At 50.5% G+C, this 14,109-nt stretch overlaps 5 protein-coding genes across 5 annotated transcripts; 2 read left to right on the forward strand and 3 right to left on the reverse strand.

The window, feature by feature from the left end:
* Nucleotides 1–92: 92 nt before the first annotated feature.
* Nucleotides 93–388, reverse strand: B0T23DRAFT_369847 (uncharacterized protein). The gene has a single exon (XM_062836552.1). The coding sequence runs from the start codon at nt 356–358 to the stop codon at nt 152–154; it is 207 nt and encodes a 68-aa protein (XP_062697041.1). The 5' UTR covers nt 359–388; the 3' UTR covers nt 93–151.
* Nucleotides 389–2,687: 2,299 nt separating this feature from the next.
* On the forward strand, nt 2,688–5,536 carry B0T23DRAFT_16862 (uncharacterized protein). Its single transcript, XM_062832867.1, has 2 exons — nt 2,688–5,119; nt 5,178–5,536. The coding sequence occupies exons 1-2, from the start codon at nt 2,853–2,855 to the stop codon at nt 5,209–5,211; spliced, it is 2,301 nt and encodes a 766-aa protein (XP_062697042.1). The 5' UTR covers nt 2,688–2,852; the 3' UTR covers nt 5,212–5,536.
* B0T23DRAFT_16871 (uncharacterized protein) lies at nt 5,226–5,753 on the forward strand. The gene has a single exon (XM_062832870.1). The coding sequence runs from the start codon at nt 5,328–5,330 to the stop codon at nt 5,643–5,645; it is 318 nt and encodes a 105-aa protein (XP_062697043.1). The 5' UTR covers nt 5,226–5,327; the 3' UTR covers nt 5,646–5,753.
* Nucleotides 5,754–7,073: 1,320 nt separating this feature from the next.
* Nucleotides 7,074–9,259, reverse strand: B0T23DRAFT_434548 (beta-lactamase/transpeptidase-like protein; the record flags this gene model as incomplete). The annotated part of the gene is made up of 5 exons (XM_062840500.1): nt 7,074–7,705; nt 7,740–7,971; nt 8,027–8,205; nt 8,266–8,710; nt 8,740–9,259. The coding sequence occupies 5 exons, from the start codon at nt 9,257–9,259 to the stop codon at nt 7,213–7,215; spliced, it is 1,869 nt and encodes a 622-aa protein (XP_062697044.1). The 3' UTR covers nt 7,074–7,212.
* Nucleotides 9,260–10,413: 1,154 nt separating this feature from the next.
* B0T23DRAFT_16884 (uncharacterized protein) lies at nt 10,414–14,015 on the reverse strand. The gene is made up of 7 exons (XM_062832872.1): nt 13,143–14,015; nt 12,667–13,082; nt 12,545–12,614; nt 12,226–12,250; nt 11,969–12,171; nt 11,565–11,917; nt 10,414–11,508 (listed from the first exon to the last, which is right to left on the reverse strand). The coding sequence occupies exons 1-7, from the start codon at nt 13,738–13,740 to the stop codon at nt 10,498–10,500; spliced, it is 2,676 nt and encodes an 891-aa protein (XP_062697045.1). The 5' UTR covers nt 13,741–14,015; the 3' UTR covers nt 10,414–10,497.
* Nucleotides 14,016–14,109: the final 94 nt, after the last annotated feature.

The following is a 14,109-nucleotide window of genomic DNA, read 5'->3' on the forward strand; positions in this document are numbered from 1 at the left end:
GCGCATAACCATGCCAAGCACAAATATTGCAATCTAGAACATTGTTGTCACGGTCCGTTTCAACATTTAAGCTTCCCGCAATCCCTTGATGCGTCTTTCTTGGAACTTGTAAAACTGGTGTTTGACGGAGGTTTCTTCCTTGCTTTTCCTTTCAATCCAAAGGCGGTAAGACCTGCTCAGCACTGAAGAGGCACAATGACGAAACGCCTTGGACACCCACAGCGCGAGCAGACACCAATGTTTGATCAGCGTGAAGATCCGTGGTTGGGCTAGGCTTGAAAAGGTGCAAAGTCGATTGGCTGGAGAGACTGGGAGGGGAGATCGGCGAATGTGAAATGACTTTTTGCGATTCACGCATCTTGGGAGTATCTGTCCTTGTTTGGTTAACCCGGCAAACCCATAATATGAACTTTGGAGAAGTCGGAGAATTCTGAGGCATCTCGGGAAACGTCATTGAGAAGAATGTCGCAATGATTCCTTTGGTCTTGCAGATAGTCTAGAACGCATGGGAATGCCTGTGTAGTATTTTACCCCTGGCTGATTAGCCAGTCAGCGACGACTCCATGGCGCCTATTTTTGCTGCACGTCAGTCAGATGGAATCTAGTGGTGGGGCTACAGCTTTGCCGTACCCGCCCGAACAGCGCGGGTTCCTTTTGCCGGAGCGAGCCTTCATCTGTCTAGTAGGTTCAGTTTGTGAATGAGTAATGTTGAAGTTTCTTCGAGATGTGAAATGAAAGGAGCGAATTTCTGTGATTGTAGATGAAAAGCCAGGCAGTGCAGGATGTAATCACAACTGAGACCCCTTGGCGAAGAGGATAATCCCCGACCCGGACGGCACTTGCACCAAGGGGAACTAACTGAAAGGGAAGAAGGGTCTTTACTCCTCACATCCTTCCCTCCCAGCCGCGTGTCTTATACACGTAAAAAGACAGACAGTATGAAAGACGTATGGAAGACGTCGACCCTCCAATTTTGGACTTTGCCCGCCCCGGCGCCGTGGCCGTTATCCTGTTGCAGCGGAGAACCTTGTTCGTTCGGTGGAACCCTTTTGCGTGCTCTTTCCGAAACACCAGTGTCCGTAGATTCCGTCGAGTTACGATCCGTGTCTTGGGTTGTGTCAGGAGGTTTTCCCCTTCATGGGTTTTCTGGGGGGAGGGATGGCTTGTCATTGGTCGGCGCCAAAGGGGGCTGTGCAGAGCGTTTGTTACTTGCAGCACATTTGCACTTTAGCATTGCTTGTACCTTGTCTCTTCATCTGAACTGGCATTCCCCAAGCCTGACAGAATGAAGTGCTGAGCAAAGGGTTTTTTTTTTTTTTTTTTTTTTTTCCCTTTGTCTTTGTCTTTGTCTGAAAGCACGATTGACAATTGTTATGGATGGAATTCCAAAGTGGTTAACATTAATGTGGTAACATGGGAGATGAAGGACCATCGATCTCACGCTGCCTATGGTCCAGCATTGCCCGTCCTTGCGCTGCATGTGCAGAATGGAGGCATTTTGGGCAGTGCCAACCAAAAAAAACGAAGCGCATATGCGGCTGCTTGATGACGAAGCAACCCAAGATCGGCCTTTGCGCATCCCAAGAAGCAGCCAAGTCCTGTCGAGATGAGGACGTTTACTCAGGTCTTGCTTGCCCTGTACAACCTCTCCCGTTGGCATTCATCAACAGTGTCACTCGATGCTGTGTGAGGGAAAGTGCCCCTGAAGAACACGAGAGGAGGAAAGCGAGGGTCCCGTTGTGTCAAAGTGCGACGATACAATTGAAGGGTGGAAACTCATCAAAAATGCTAAGACGGTACCTGGCAGACTGCACGTGCGGAGTGCAGAAGGTAGGTACTCCGCTAGTGGGGCCACACCTCATCTCCCCGGGGCTGCATAATGCGGGCGCTACCTTTGTGCCTTGTCGTACCTGGCCAAGGGCGGGTCCCGATCTCAGCACTGGCCCCAATCTTGTCGCACTCCCGTCCTCTGCTCTCTCTCTAGTCCGCTCTCCAGCTCTCTCCTTCGCCCGTTCCTAGGCCCTCCCGGTTTTGTTTTGTCTCTCATTACGACACCAACCCTCTTTCACTCCTTACACAACACTGCCTTCTTTCTCCCACACGTTTTTTCTGTTTTGCAAATCAAAGGAGTTACGCCCCCAGTTGCGTTCTCCGTCCCCAAGCAGCATCGTGCCGCTGCCTCTGCCGGCCTCTTCTCCCCCCTTCTTTCAGAAATACCACTTGAGCCCTTCTATTCCTATTCTTTGCAACCTCCTTCCCCCTTGGGTTCGTTGACCACATTAACCGGGCGGACAGAAACTAAACCGGATCCGCACTGTCGCGACGAAACCTCACATCCGTCAGCGCCATTCGCCTCTTCCTCGACCAACCCTCGCTCTTCTTCAACACGCTCGTTTCAGTTGTGGAAACGTGACACGGATCAAGTTGGATTGAAACGGCCAACCACCTTCGCTGTTCCCCAGTTCTACCCCGACGAACGACGACGAGCACTCGACTCGACTCGATTCGATCCAACAGCCTGAAAGCTGGCCTTTGACGACGACAAACAACAACGGCCCCCCTGTGCATTGGCAAGCGTTTTCCGCTGTTCATCCGATCTTGATTCTTGGCTATTGTTCATGTTGGATAATAGCGATCCATTTGGGAGTCTTCTTTTGACAATCAGCTCAGCTCAACTTTACACCGGTGTCAACCACCCTCAACCAGCTTTCTCCAACGAACCATACCCGGTCCTTCAATCTTCCAACGAGTAACTGCCGACGACAAAGACCGCGAGTCGCTTCTCTCGCCCAGTAACCCCTTCGGGGTAACGTAGAAACCAGCAAACTCGAAAATCACCTAAACCAAACAAGATGCGCTTCTCGATAACACGGCCCCTAGCGGCTCTTGCGTCGATCGCGGCCCTCGTATCTCCCGTCTTTGGCGAACAGAAGCTGGCGTCTCAGGCGCTAAAAACATGTCAAGCGAACTCGGGCTTCTCAGCTAGTCTGTTTAACGTCGTTTATACTCCAGAAAGCGGCAGGGCCAATGTCGACATCGTCGCCGTCTCTACCATTCAAGGCAAAATCATCTTCGACGTTGCCATCTCGGCCTACGGCTACGAAATTATCACCGCCAAAGTCGATCCCTGCAGCTCCGGATTGCTGGGTTTGTGCCCTATGACGGCCGGCAAGATTCCTCTCAACTTCACATTGCCCGTCGACAAGAACGCTGTTGCACAGATTCCCAGCATTGCCTATAACTTTCCCGATATCGATGCCAAAGTACGAGTCAGGATCAACATGACAGATGGAGACGAGGCCGGTCAAACAGTTGCCTGTGTTGAAGCTGAAATTACCAACGGAAAAACCGTCGACTTGGCTGGTGTCAAATGGGCTACGGCCATCGTTGCCACCTTCGCCTTGACGTCATCTGCCTTCGTTTCTGGCCTCGGTCATCACAATGCCGCATCGCACGTTGCCGCCAACGCCCTCTCTCTCTTTGGTTATTTCCAGGCCCAGGCCATGCTTGGACTTACCGGTGTTCCTCTGCCACCTGCCGTGATGGGATGGACCCAGGATTTCCAGTGGAGCATGGGTATTATCAAGGTCAATTTCATGCAGGACATCTTTACCTGGTATCAGCGTGCGACTGGTGGTACTCCCTCGATGCTATTCGACTCTTTGGCGACAGTCTCCGTTCAAGTTCAAAAGCGTGCGCTGGACGTTGCGGACTATGGTGCGGATTTGGCCAGGCGTTCGATGTCGTATATGCCCAGGACCATCTCTGAACCCATGGAGCAGGCCATGAAGCACGAACTCCTCAAGCGCGGAAACATTCAAACAGATACCGGCAGCTACGTCGTGTATGGCATTCAGCGTGCGGCTTTCCGTGCCCATATCGAGTCCACCAACTTGTTCATGACGTGCTTGATCTTCTTCTGCGTCCTCGTCGTTATTACCATTCTTTGCGTCGCTGGCTGGAAAGGATACTGCGAATTGGCCGCACAGAAGGGCTGGATGAAGCACGACACCTTTCTCGATTTCCGAAACGGCTGGTTCACCGTTCTTAAGGGCATCCTCTTCAGAATTACCCTTATTGGCTTCCCCGCCATGACCGTCATGTGCATGTGGGAGTTTACCCAAAACGATTCGCCTGCTGAAATGGTGCTAGCCCTCTTTTTCTTCCTGGGTATGCTTGTCACCCTGGGCTGGGCCGCATTCAAGGTTATCAGAATCGCGCGCCGCTCCGTTGTAATGCACCAGAACCCGGCTTACATCCTCTTCTCCGACCCTCAAGCTTTGAACAAGTGGGGTTTCCTCTACGTTCAATTCCGAGCTTCGGCCTATTACTTCATCGTTCCTGTTCTCGGCTATACTATTCTTAAGGGTCTCTTCGTTGCTTTCGGACAAAATAACGGTACTGCCCAGGCGGTCGGTTTCCTTATTATCGAAGCCGCCGCTTTGATCGCGGCTACTGTTATGCGCCCTTGGATGGACAGGAAGACCAACTGGTTCAACATCGCCATTTGCGTCATGAACTTCATCAACGCCATCTTCCTACTCATGTTCACTGAAGTCTTCAACCAGCCGCCCCTCGTCACTGGTGTTATCGGCCTCATCTTGTGGATTACCAATTCCATCTTCTCCCTGGTTTACCTGCTGATGCTCATCTGCTCTACCATCTTTGTCTTCTTCCGCGAGAACCCCGATAATCGGTACCAGTTCATGGCTGATGATAGGACATTCTTCATGAAGTCACAGACTCATCTTACAACGACCACCGAGCTGGATGCGCTTGCGGCGACCGCTCGCGGAGACAAGTCCGGGTTCAAGGGACTCGACCTCGATGAGGATGCGGAATCCATGTCTTCGGATTCGCTTCGTCGTCAAACTGAACTTCAGCCCGGTATGCCAGCTGGTGGAGCTGGGCTACACTTCACCAATGCTCCCCCAAAGTCTCCGGTTGACCCTGCGATGCCGCTATTCCCTTCGGAAGGCCGGAACACCCAAGGTCCTCAGTATGGCGAGAAGCCAGGTATGAACTTTGATCCTCGAGGACCGTCACCGAGTCCGTACGGTGGCCCCCAAGGCGGCAACGCCACCCTCACGCCACAGTATAGGGCTCTCAATAACGCAAGGTAAGTTTGTTCTATGGAATCGTGACTGGATTCGAATGCAAGCTAACGGTTGAAACAGCCCGTGGCAACGAGGTGCCGGCTATGAGCATTAACGATCGAAGTTCACTGGCAACATACCATGATCTTCGCCTCTTACGACCTTGGGAATAAATGGAGTTTTTGTTTTTCGGAGAAGCCATTTTCATGACGGCGATACTTTTTCACTCGGATGGCGGTATACTTGTTGGTTGGTTTGTTGGAAGCTTCCTGCTCTGGGCATGGATATTCCACCCCTCCACGAGAAGTGGGCGGGATAGAGGAGACAAAGCATTCAAGAAGGGAAAGTCTTTTTGTGTGCTCGTTGTACCCCCCTACCTCATGTCATTGTATACCCCCTTGCTTTTGGCCTGAGTTTTATACCACCCACTATACTCTACCGTGTTGGATACACGGACGAAGAGTGTTTTTTTCCTACTATCATTTGTCAACCGTTTTTCTGTTTCTGATTTTATTTCGTTTCTCTTTGTCTGTCTTCAAATCATGCTAGGGCATCACAACGGCGTCTTGGGGTAGTGGACAGTAAGAGGAGGCCGGAGGAGGAAAGCAAGTCACCCCGAGAATATGGGAGACAGACACCACGCTACATAGTTAGCGTTGGAACTAAGTACATGACCGACCGGAAAGGTTGTGATCAGAACTTCAAGCAGACGAGAAGGATACATACCATAAATACTTCGGCTTGTGGCACTTGGCTGTGATACATCACGGATACCCAAACCAACTTACAAACATCAACATCATATGTGTATAATATCCAAGACCATACCCAAAGAAGGCAAAATAAACATTCGAGAAGGAGTTGAGCATAGCATGGTTAAAGCTGGGCTGGGTGGGAAAAAAAGAACAAAATCGACATTTATCAGCACGTACTTCAATGGCCATCTTACCTGTGAAATTTTCAAACTGCTGAGTGTGAACCTTTTAGGCTTTCCATCCCTTGCTTTGAGTAGTTTGTGTTATATCACGTTATGTTAACGCCCACCGAAAGCACAGTGCAGCAACACTGAGTAGGAACCTATCAAATGGACATGGACTTAACCGTGGGTGTGAAGATTGCCGGTCTTGGAGTCACGGCACACATTTCCTTTCGAGAGAATGAACAGAGGGTGAGCTGGAACTAAGGGAAAAAAAAAAAAAAAAAAAAAAAAGACAATGGACATACAGAAGTTGAGAGACACCGCTCATCACAATTAAATATGCAAGGCCCGGACCTCATTCAGATCAAGGAGTTTTAAAAAAATGCGTTTAACAATTATCACTAGGAATAAAATTCGTATGAGGAACCATGGGTTCTGTCCTGATTTCTATTTTAATTTCCATAAGTTAGTATTTTCCCACTTCCTCCTTCCGTGCAGTGGGCGGTGTTGCGAAACCATGACCATCTAGTCCAGTCCGGGCAGCTCACACCCGGGGTTACCTAGAGGTACCTACTTATATACCAAAGAGTAGGTACCCACCCATGCAACGGGCAGTCAAAGCAAAAACGTCCCGAATCGCGCACGATTACAATATCAAATTATGAACAAAAACCAAATTATGAAATACTAATTCCATCTGTCTACCAGATAGTGGCCTTGAAATCATTATATATCAGCGTAAAAGTGCTGATATTTGCGAGTGTCCTCGTAGAGTTGGCGAGTGGATTAAAGTGGGGCTAATAAATATGGAAAGGCAATGCTTCAATGCAGTACAGAGAACCGATCCTGGCTTTGACGATAACGCCCGCAAGGGCAATGGCTCTGCTCAGAAATTGAAACTAGCTAGGAAGAACATATAAACAATTGGCTAGAACGTAAAGCTAGTAGATTTGATGTATCACAGCGTTGAAAAGTGGGATCCAGAGGTGTAAGTGACTAGGGTGACTCGCCACTAATCATCATTTGACATTCATGCAGAGTCCATCAACCCATCCGTGCCCTCCTCGATTGCTTTTCTCCACAGTTGCAAATATTCCTTAAGACATCCCCTTCTTGCCACCTTCTTCCCTCCTTCGCTTCCCTCCATTGCTTCTTCCTTCCTCCTCTCCCGTCATGCCACCTCATCTCACCGGCATCTCACCCAACTTTATCCAACCAAACCCTCAACGCCCCATTCTCTACCCCCTTGACCTTCCCTTCCCCATCCACTTCAAAAATAAATGAATCCAACGGCCGACTGCCATAAACCACCCCCGTCACGCCAACCCAGGTTGCACAGTCGGTACTTATTTGCAGCCCCGGTTTTCGTTCGGGCAGACTCAAGTCTTCGAAGACGGCCTTGAAAGCGACTCTTTTACCCTTTCCATCTGGTAGAATCTCGGAGAAGCCCGTTGGGTAAAGACGAACGGATGGTTTGATCTTGTCGAGGTACTCGTCCGTGATGTTAGACCCGATGGCCACGGCGTAGAAGGACATATCGGTTGAGTTGGAGATCCAGTTCTCGAGGACGAGGCCAGGAGTGGAGGGGGAGGTGGAGATTGTGAGGGAGGAATTCAACTTTTTTCTTTCGACTATAGTGCCATTGGTGTACTTGGGTGGGGTTGACTTGGAGGAGTTTGAAGGGGTAGAACTAGGGACAGCAACGGTAATGTTACCCAATGTACCGGTACTGGCCGCTGAACATCCGGTCGGCCTCGGTGCGAGCGACGTACGTCATGGTTGAGAGGTAAGTGGTTGTTAAAGTGTCGGCAATATCCATTGCTAAGCCAGGAGGTGGGTCGCCGGCGGCGAGGATGGAGAAGCCGATGTCGAGGTCGGGGATGATGGCGAGGAGGGAGGTGTAGGCTCCTAGAGAGCCGAGTTTGTTGAAGGCGTGGGTTATCTGGAAGGATTGGTCTAGGGAGAAATGAGTTAGCGGTGGTAAACGACAAAGAGGCCAATATGGACGTACTAGAGTCTATGTCAAGTTGCCGGATACCCCATGGCATGCCAACAGCTGACTTTGGGTCCGATGTGAACACAGATGGCTTCAGCCACCGACGGGTTACGGCAGGTTTGAGCAGTGTGGAGCGCATAATTGCGCGGCCGAGCGAGGACATGTCACCCGCCGAGGTATACATATTTCCTGTCCTATTATGTGCTAGTAAGCTCACGGCTCCTTTACCAACAGCGTACTCCAGCGCTACTCACGCAGCTTCCTCCGCCAAGTCAAACGCCCAAGACGTCGAGTGTCGATTTCCCGGAATAATTCCCAGCGAGTCATCCGGCGCCGACGTGAACGTATGCGTGAGATTCAATGGCGTCAACACTGAATCCTGCACGAGAGTCTTGAAAGACTTTCCGGTGAAGCGCTCGGCAACATAACCAAGGAGGGCAAAGCTAATGTCCGAGTAGGCTGGCGTCGACGAAGTCGGGAACGAAGGAGGTAACTTCTCCAATCCAGCAAATAGCTGGTCCCTGTTACAGGTAGGAAGGGTACCACATGGCGGAAATTCTTCGAGTGGGAGAGGCGGGAACCCGATTTTGTAGAGATGTTCGAGGGGAACTTCATATGCCAATTCTCCCAGGAGGGCGTCTTTGCACATCACGAAAGTTAGCTCAGCTCCCGGTCTCGTCTTGTCGTCAGGGAAGAGGGCTATAACTTGCAGTCCCGTATCAGCCCACTCGTCTGACTAGCCAAACTTCCCAATGTCACCTCCTCCCAATCCGGCACTGTCATCGAACCACCAGGCGTCTTCTCCGCCAACCTTGCCAGCACTGGTAGGTACATTGTAACCGGATCATTCCACACTCGATCACCCACCGTCGCCAGAAATGACAAAACCGTAAAGATCTTGGTAATACTGCCTACCCTAAAGACCGTATTGGCATCGACTTTGCTGACGCCCGTCGAGTTGAACACCTCCAGCTTCGGCGCGGTCCAGTAGTGCGACCATAGCGGTGTGTCTTCGCTCCCTGAAAACACCTCGACTGCGTACGAGAAGTGGTCTGCGCCTGTGGTGTTGTCGTGGTCGATGTACTTGAGGAAGATCTCGTCTAGGGATTTTGCGGCCGCTTGGATGGCTGCATTCTGGAGCAGGTTGGTTGGTTTGGGGAAGAGCGGGCCGTAGAGGGGACAGTTTTGTTTGGCGGTGGAAAGAGCGAGGTGGGTGGCGCCTGCTAGAAGGAAGAGAATAAACCTCATTTTTTTCCCTTGTCGGGTGTGGAAGCAGTGTAGCAGGGGCGCAGCCCTTTTGCCGTTTACCGTAAACCGCCTCGAAGGATGATTATCTTTGCTTCAGCCGAGCAGCTTCTCACGGGAAATTTACTGTTTCTTTTGACGTTAGGGGTTTGGATCTTGGACGACACAGGAAGGCTAAGCCAAAGTACTGACGGTATGTTTAACATCCGGTTTGGGTGGTTTATACACTAAGGATGAGTGACTGGAATGTTTTTGAAGGTAGTGAAGCATTCCGAAATGGACGGCCACTTGGATGATTCGGGTTCCAACAAGATAGGCTCCGAGGAGAGACCAACAAATGCCCCAGTTGTTCAACTACAGGTAAAATGCAAATCTATTGTTGATGTAAGAAATGGTACAGAATCGTGAACTTTGGGTTTTTATTTATGGACGCGATGATGGGTCACTCCCATGGGACCGGTTATTGCACTATCGTCAATTTGTCCTCGTGAGGTTGGGGTGCACATATTCACACCCGCAGTCTGATCAAGGTTGCCGCCATGAGCTCCTAGAAGTAGTAAAAGTACTACCAATCTGCATCACGTTCCATTTGCTACAATGAAATCTCTAAGCTGTTGCCCCTGGATGTCGGTAGACAACGCGGCCAAGAATACAACTTTATTTTCAACGGAGTCCAGGGTATAGAACCCCGCAGGCTACTTGAATTCCTGATAGAGACCGAACCCATCAGCGGGGAACGTCAATATGTGATTTTTATCGGTGCCAAATGAACCGGGCTTTTGGTCCTCCATACGTGGTTCGCGCGAATATTCCCAGTCGTTGGTTTGGACCTGTCATTGGGTATGATTAAAAAAGACAATGTCGATGGGCCATTTATCCTTCGAGCAGAACTCTCCTACTATACCAGCGGGGAAAATCCTGGCTGATTGTGAAGGTATTATCAGTTGTGCTTCATTCCGCGGTCAATGGTACCCTTTGGGCTGCTTGTACCACACCCCTTGTACATCGTCTTGTTATCCACTCAGAATTATGAGGGACTATCCGCAGACGCTACTCGCTTTCGAGTACCGGTGACATCACTTTACGACGTAGCGTCAATAAGAAAGGGGGAAATATAGGATGGAGGTGCAAAATCATGTGTTATGATTGAATACTTCACCTTGCATTACCGACAGCAGATATCCATGCTGCGACATGTCCTGTCCCGAATCAGCACCATTATTTCCTCCGGATAATCAACCTTACAGCCAGCTCTTATGGTTGCTCAACTTGACATAGCTCTGCCTCGGGTCATCCATTTTTGCCTTGATATCGCCATCTTTGAAGTCTACCAGCTCCATTTCCGAAGTGACCATATCCCGACGGCCAATTGCCTTCTTCCTCTTGAGCCTCTGCCTCTTTTCAGTTGCTTCCTCAAAGAAGTAGTGGTTTGATTGTTCTGAGTAGCCGATACGCCATGGCACATCCAATTGATAACCTGTGGGTCCTCCTCCACATGTTCCGCTCAGTGCCTGACTTGGAGGAGAATTGATGGCCAGGGCAAACAAGTTTGCAGGATCCGTGAAGTCGGTAAGCGGCCGACCCCTGAGCTGAATGAACAAATGAACCAAGCAAAACAAGTTTAGTAAAAACCCCATAATCAGAATCAAAAGGAATGCGCGTTGCCACTCCATGGCAGAGCCCGACGTGTACTCTTGTTTCGTGATTGAGGCGTTGAAGTTATTCTCCCATCCCGGCAAAACAACGGGTGTCGTCTCTGGGTGCCAATAGTGAACAACAGGTGTCTTAATAGAGCCAGAGATCAATGTCGGACTGACAAGTGCCGCCAGGACTTCGGCGAGGGATGGCACACTGTTGGGGAGATGGTGATCCTCCAATGGTAGTGCAGTCAGTATGCGATCTCGTGAAGAATTGAGGGTCGTCAACCCGGAGTTCATATAAATGGCTAGCTGCCATGATTGCGCTAACCACTTCCAGTCAGACTCATCCAACTCCACAGCGCCCGGGACTGACTTGCGGTAGCTGACTGGATCGTGTTCATCTTCACAGTTTGCCGACATATGAGCGCCGGTCGTCCCTGAGATGTTGAGATGCGTTGAACAGTTGATGGAGAGCCACGACCGGATCTCACACAACGTGTAGTCGTCCGTGGCATTGTTGTTGACGAGTGTATAGACAGAGCCTGACTTGTGGGTCCAGTCGTTTGAACTTGCGACTGTCGCATTGATAATTACGTTGTATTCTGACGGAAACTGCCCACCCGGATTTGATTAGCGTGATCTATTGAAATGATTGGAAAGACGCTTACCCTCTGAAAGACCGGTGGTCGTCGTTGGTAGCCTTTGCCCCATCTAAATATGTCATCCACAACGGTGGCATTGAGAACAGTCCCATTGACCCATTCACTTTCGCTGGATGGAGGGACATCGTCTAACCAATTCAACCCACCTGTCTTTTCGCCTGGGAGCTCCGCGTCCGTTAAGTTGGCATGAGGCCATGTTGTGTATACAAGAGGCGCAAGCTCCTCTTCGGTCATCCCCACGCAGAGGACATTCAGCGCCGGGCTGACCGCGCTTGCCGCTAACCTGTATTCCCCGACTCCGGAAAGATCGCTGGGCTGAAGTATTTCATTAACGGGATCTGTTGCTGCGTCGTACACCCCTGCACATAGTTAGGCATGTGTTTGCGATGCTGATTATAGGATGATCTTACCAGGGTGAGGAACTGCTAGAGTCACATTGTTGATAGTTCTTTTGTACTTCTCGTAGCTTGCCATGGGGTCACTATGTTCGGTATTGATCCACGTCCCTGTGACAGTGACATTGTCGTAGAGCGTTGCTGTTACTGGGGGCCTGTTGGACATGTAACGTCCCTCTGGCTTTGTGTTGTTCCGGCCAAAGTCTGACCATGTGGACCTAAAAGCCGTTAGTATGCAAAGTATATGAAATACCTGATGCTATACGACTTACAGGAAGGCTTGGAAGTTATTATATGCTACACTGACGGTTAGCTAATGGTATTTCCTGGAACTGTGCTGGAGGGATGGCGTTGCTCTTGACGTACAGAAACCTGAGAGAGACGCAGCAAGACAACTATCTTGGCTCTGGTCATCGGCCAGCAGCCCATCCGGCAGATGACAGCTTTGCTTGACGAATTGTACGTTCCCATAGCTAGCCATGGCGTAATTCTTCATGACGATCATTTCAAGTTTGCCCCATTTCAATTTGGGAGCAACGAGAGCGTCCGAGGCTGTGGTGTATAACACTGCAACGAGAGTGGCGAGCATACATAGAACACCCAAAGGGGTAAATCCCACTTTCTTCCAGGATCTGATATTCGTGAACATCAAGCCTGGCGACTTGTGAACAGTTAGCAAGCGTACTGGCAAATAGGACGTGTCGAAGACTTACAACAACCCAGTTTTTCATGCCGAACTCGCCCAACGTAACACCTCTGTTGCCAACATCAAAGGCCTTTTTCGTAAGGATCTGGCCAACAGAGGCAACAAACACGGCAACGAAGGAGGTTTCGATCAACTTGGCAATCAGGGCAGTGAGCAAAGAAGCTGTCGACGGTGGAAGGGCTCCATGAGCGGAGGAAACTGTCTTTCCCCATTTGGGCTGAATCAAGGCGACACCCAACCAGATCCCGCTCCCGATGGTTGAAAAAATGGACAGGGACCACAATGTTATCCCAAGCCAGCTGACCTTGTCGCGATATGGGCCGCGCTGGGAAGAGCATTCGAAGGGCGGCTGTCCCTGTCCTGCTTGTCCATAGACTGGCTGCGCAAAAGGTGGCTGTCCGAATGGGGTGAAGGGGGTTTGAGCTAAGGATAGAAATTAGTTGCGGAGAAAGTGGAATTCGATGGGCCATGATATCTACATACGGGAACTTATCAAGCACTGGACATCATCTGCCTGTCCCCAGTTCTGGAAGTTAATTACTTGAGGTGTCGTGGGCGATACTCCGTACATTCCCATGGGTGGCGGCGAATATAAATTGGATCCTCCGGAGAACGCTGCAGGGTAAGTAGCATAGATGCCCATGTCCGCCTCCTTTGGAAACTGCGGATATGATGACGGCGAGGGAACGTTCTGGTACTGATATTGTGGGTTGGACGCCGGCGGCGGCGGCGGCGGCGACTGCAATCCCTCTCCGTGTGTTCCATCGTGGCCCATGCCGATTAACGCTGAATCGGGGGAAACAGAGCGAGCAGGTTCCTCATGTTGGGTAGAGACATACTCTGTTCCGATGTGTTGATTGTCTGTAGGCGTAGATGAAGTCGAGGCTATCATGGGTGCCTCCATCTTGGGTGGCTTGAAGAGAGCGATACGCCTAAGAAGTTTGTTTCTGTTGCGAGCAACCCACGAGGATCTGGTGTTGCGGGGTGTCTGAGGAAGACTTGAGGGGGAGTCTGGGATCGTTGTATCGACTTCGTTGCTCATGGGTTCGACAGCAAGAGGATTGGGGGCCGTATAAGCCATTATTGGCCCAGGCTAATCTACCTCGATCCAGGCTGACGGGACCAGAATGTGACTCTGGCCTTGTTATTTTCGGGGGATGTCAGCACTCAGAAGAAGCCGGGATGCCGTGCGATAGTGGCACGGTGCATGTGAGGGGGAGAGTAGAGGTGAGTGAGCAAGGCTGCTCAGCGACAACGAACCAAGAACGAATCGTATATCGCGGCGCGCAACCACCACGTTTGTGTAGTAGACGGAACTGACTTTGGGGTGAGACAGGACTTATACCGGGAGGCAGAACGGGAGGGGGGAACTGGGGCATCGGGCAGGGGGTGATTTTAGGTAAAGCAAACAAACCAAAGTTGACCAAAATCTCAGACGGCATGCAGCCGG

The sequence above is a fragment of the Neurospora hispaniola genome, assembly GCF_033458365.1.
Source record: "Neurospora hispaniola strain FGSC 10403 chromosome Unknown B0T23scaffold_1, whole genome shotgun sequence".
Taxonomy (NCBI): Eukaryota; Fungi; Ascomycota; class Sordariomycetes; order Sordariales; family Sordariaceae; genus Neurospora; species Neurospora hispaniola.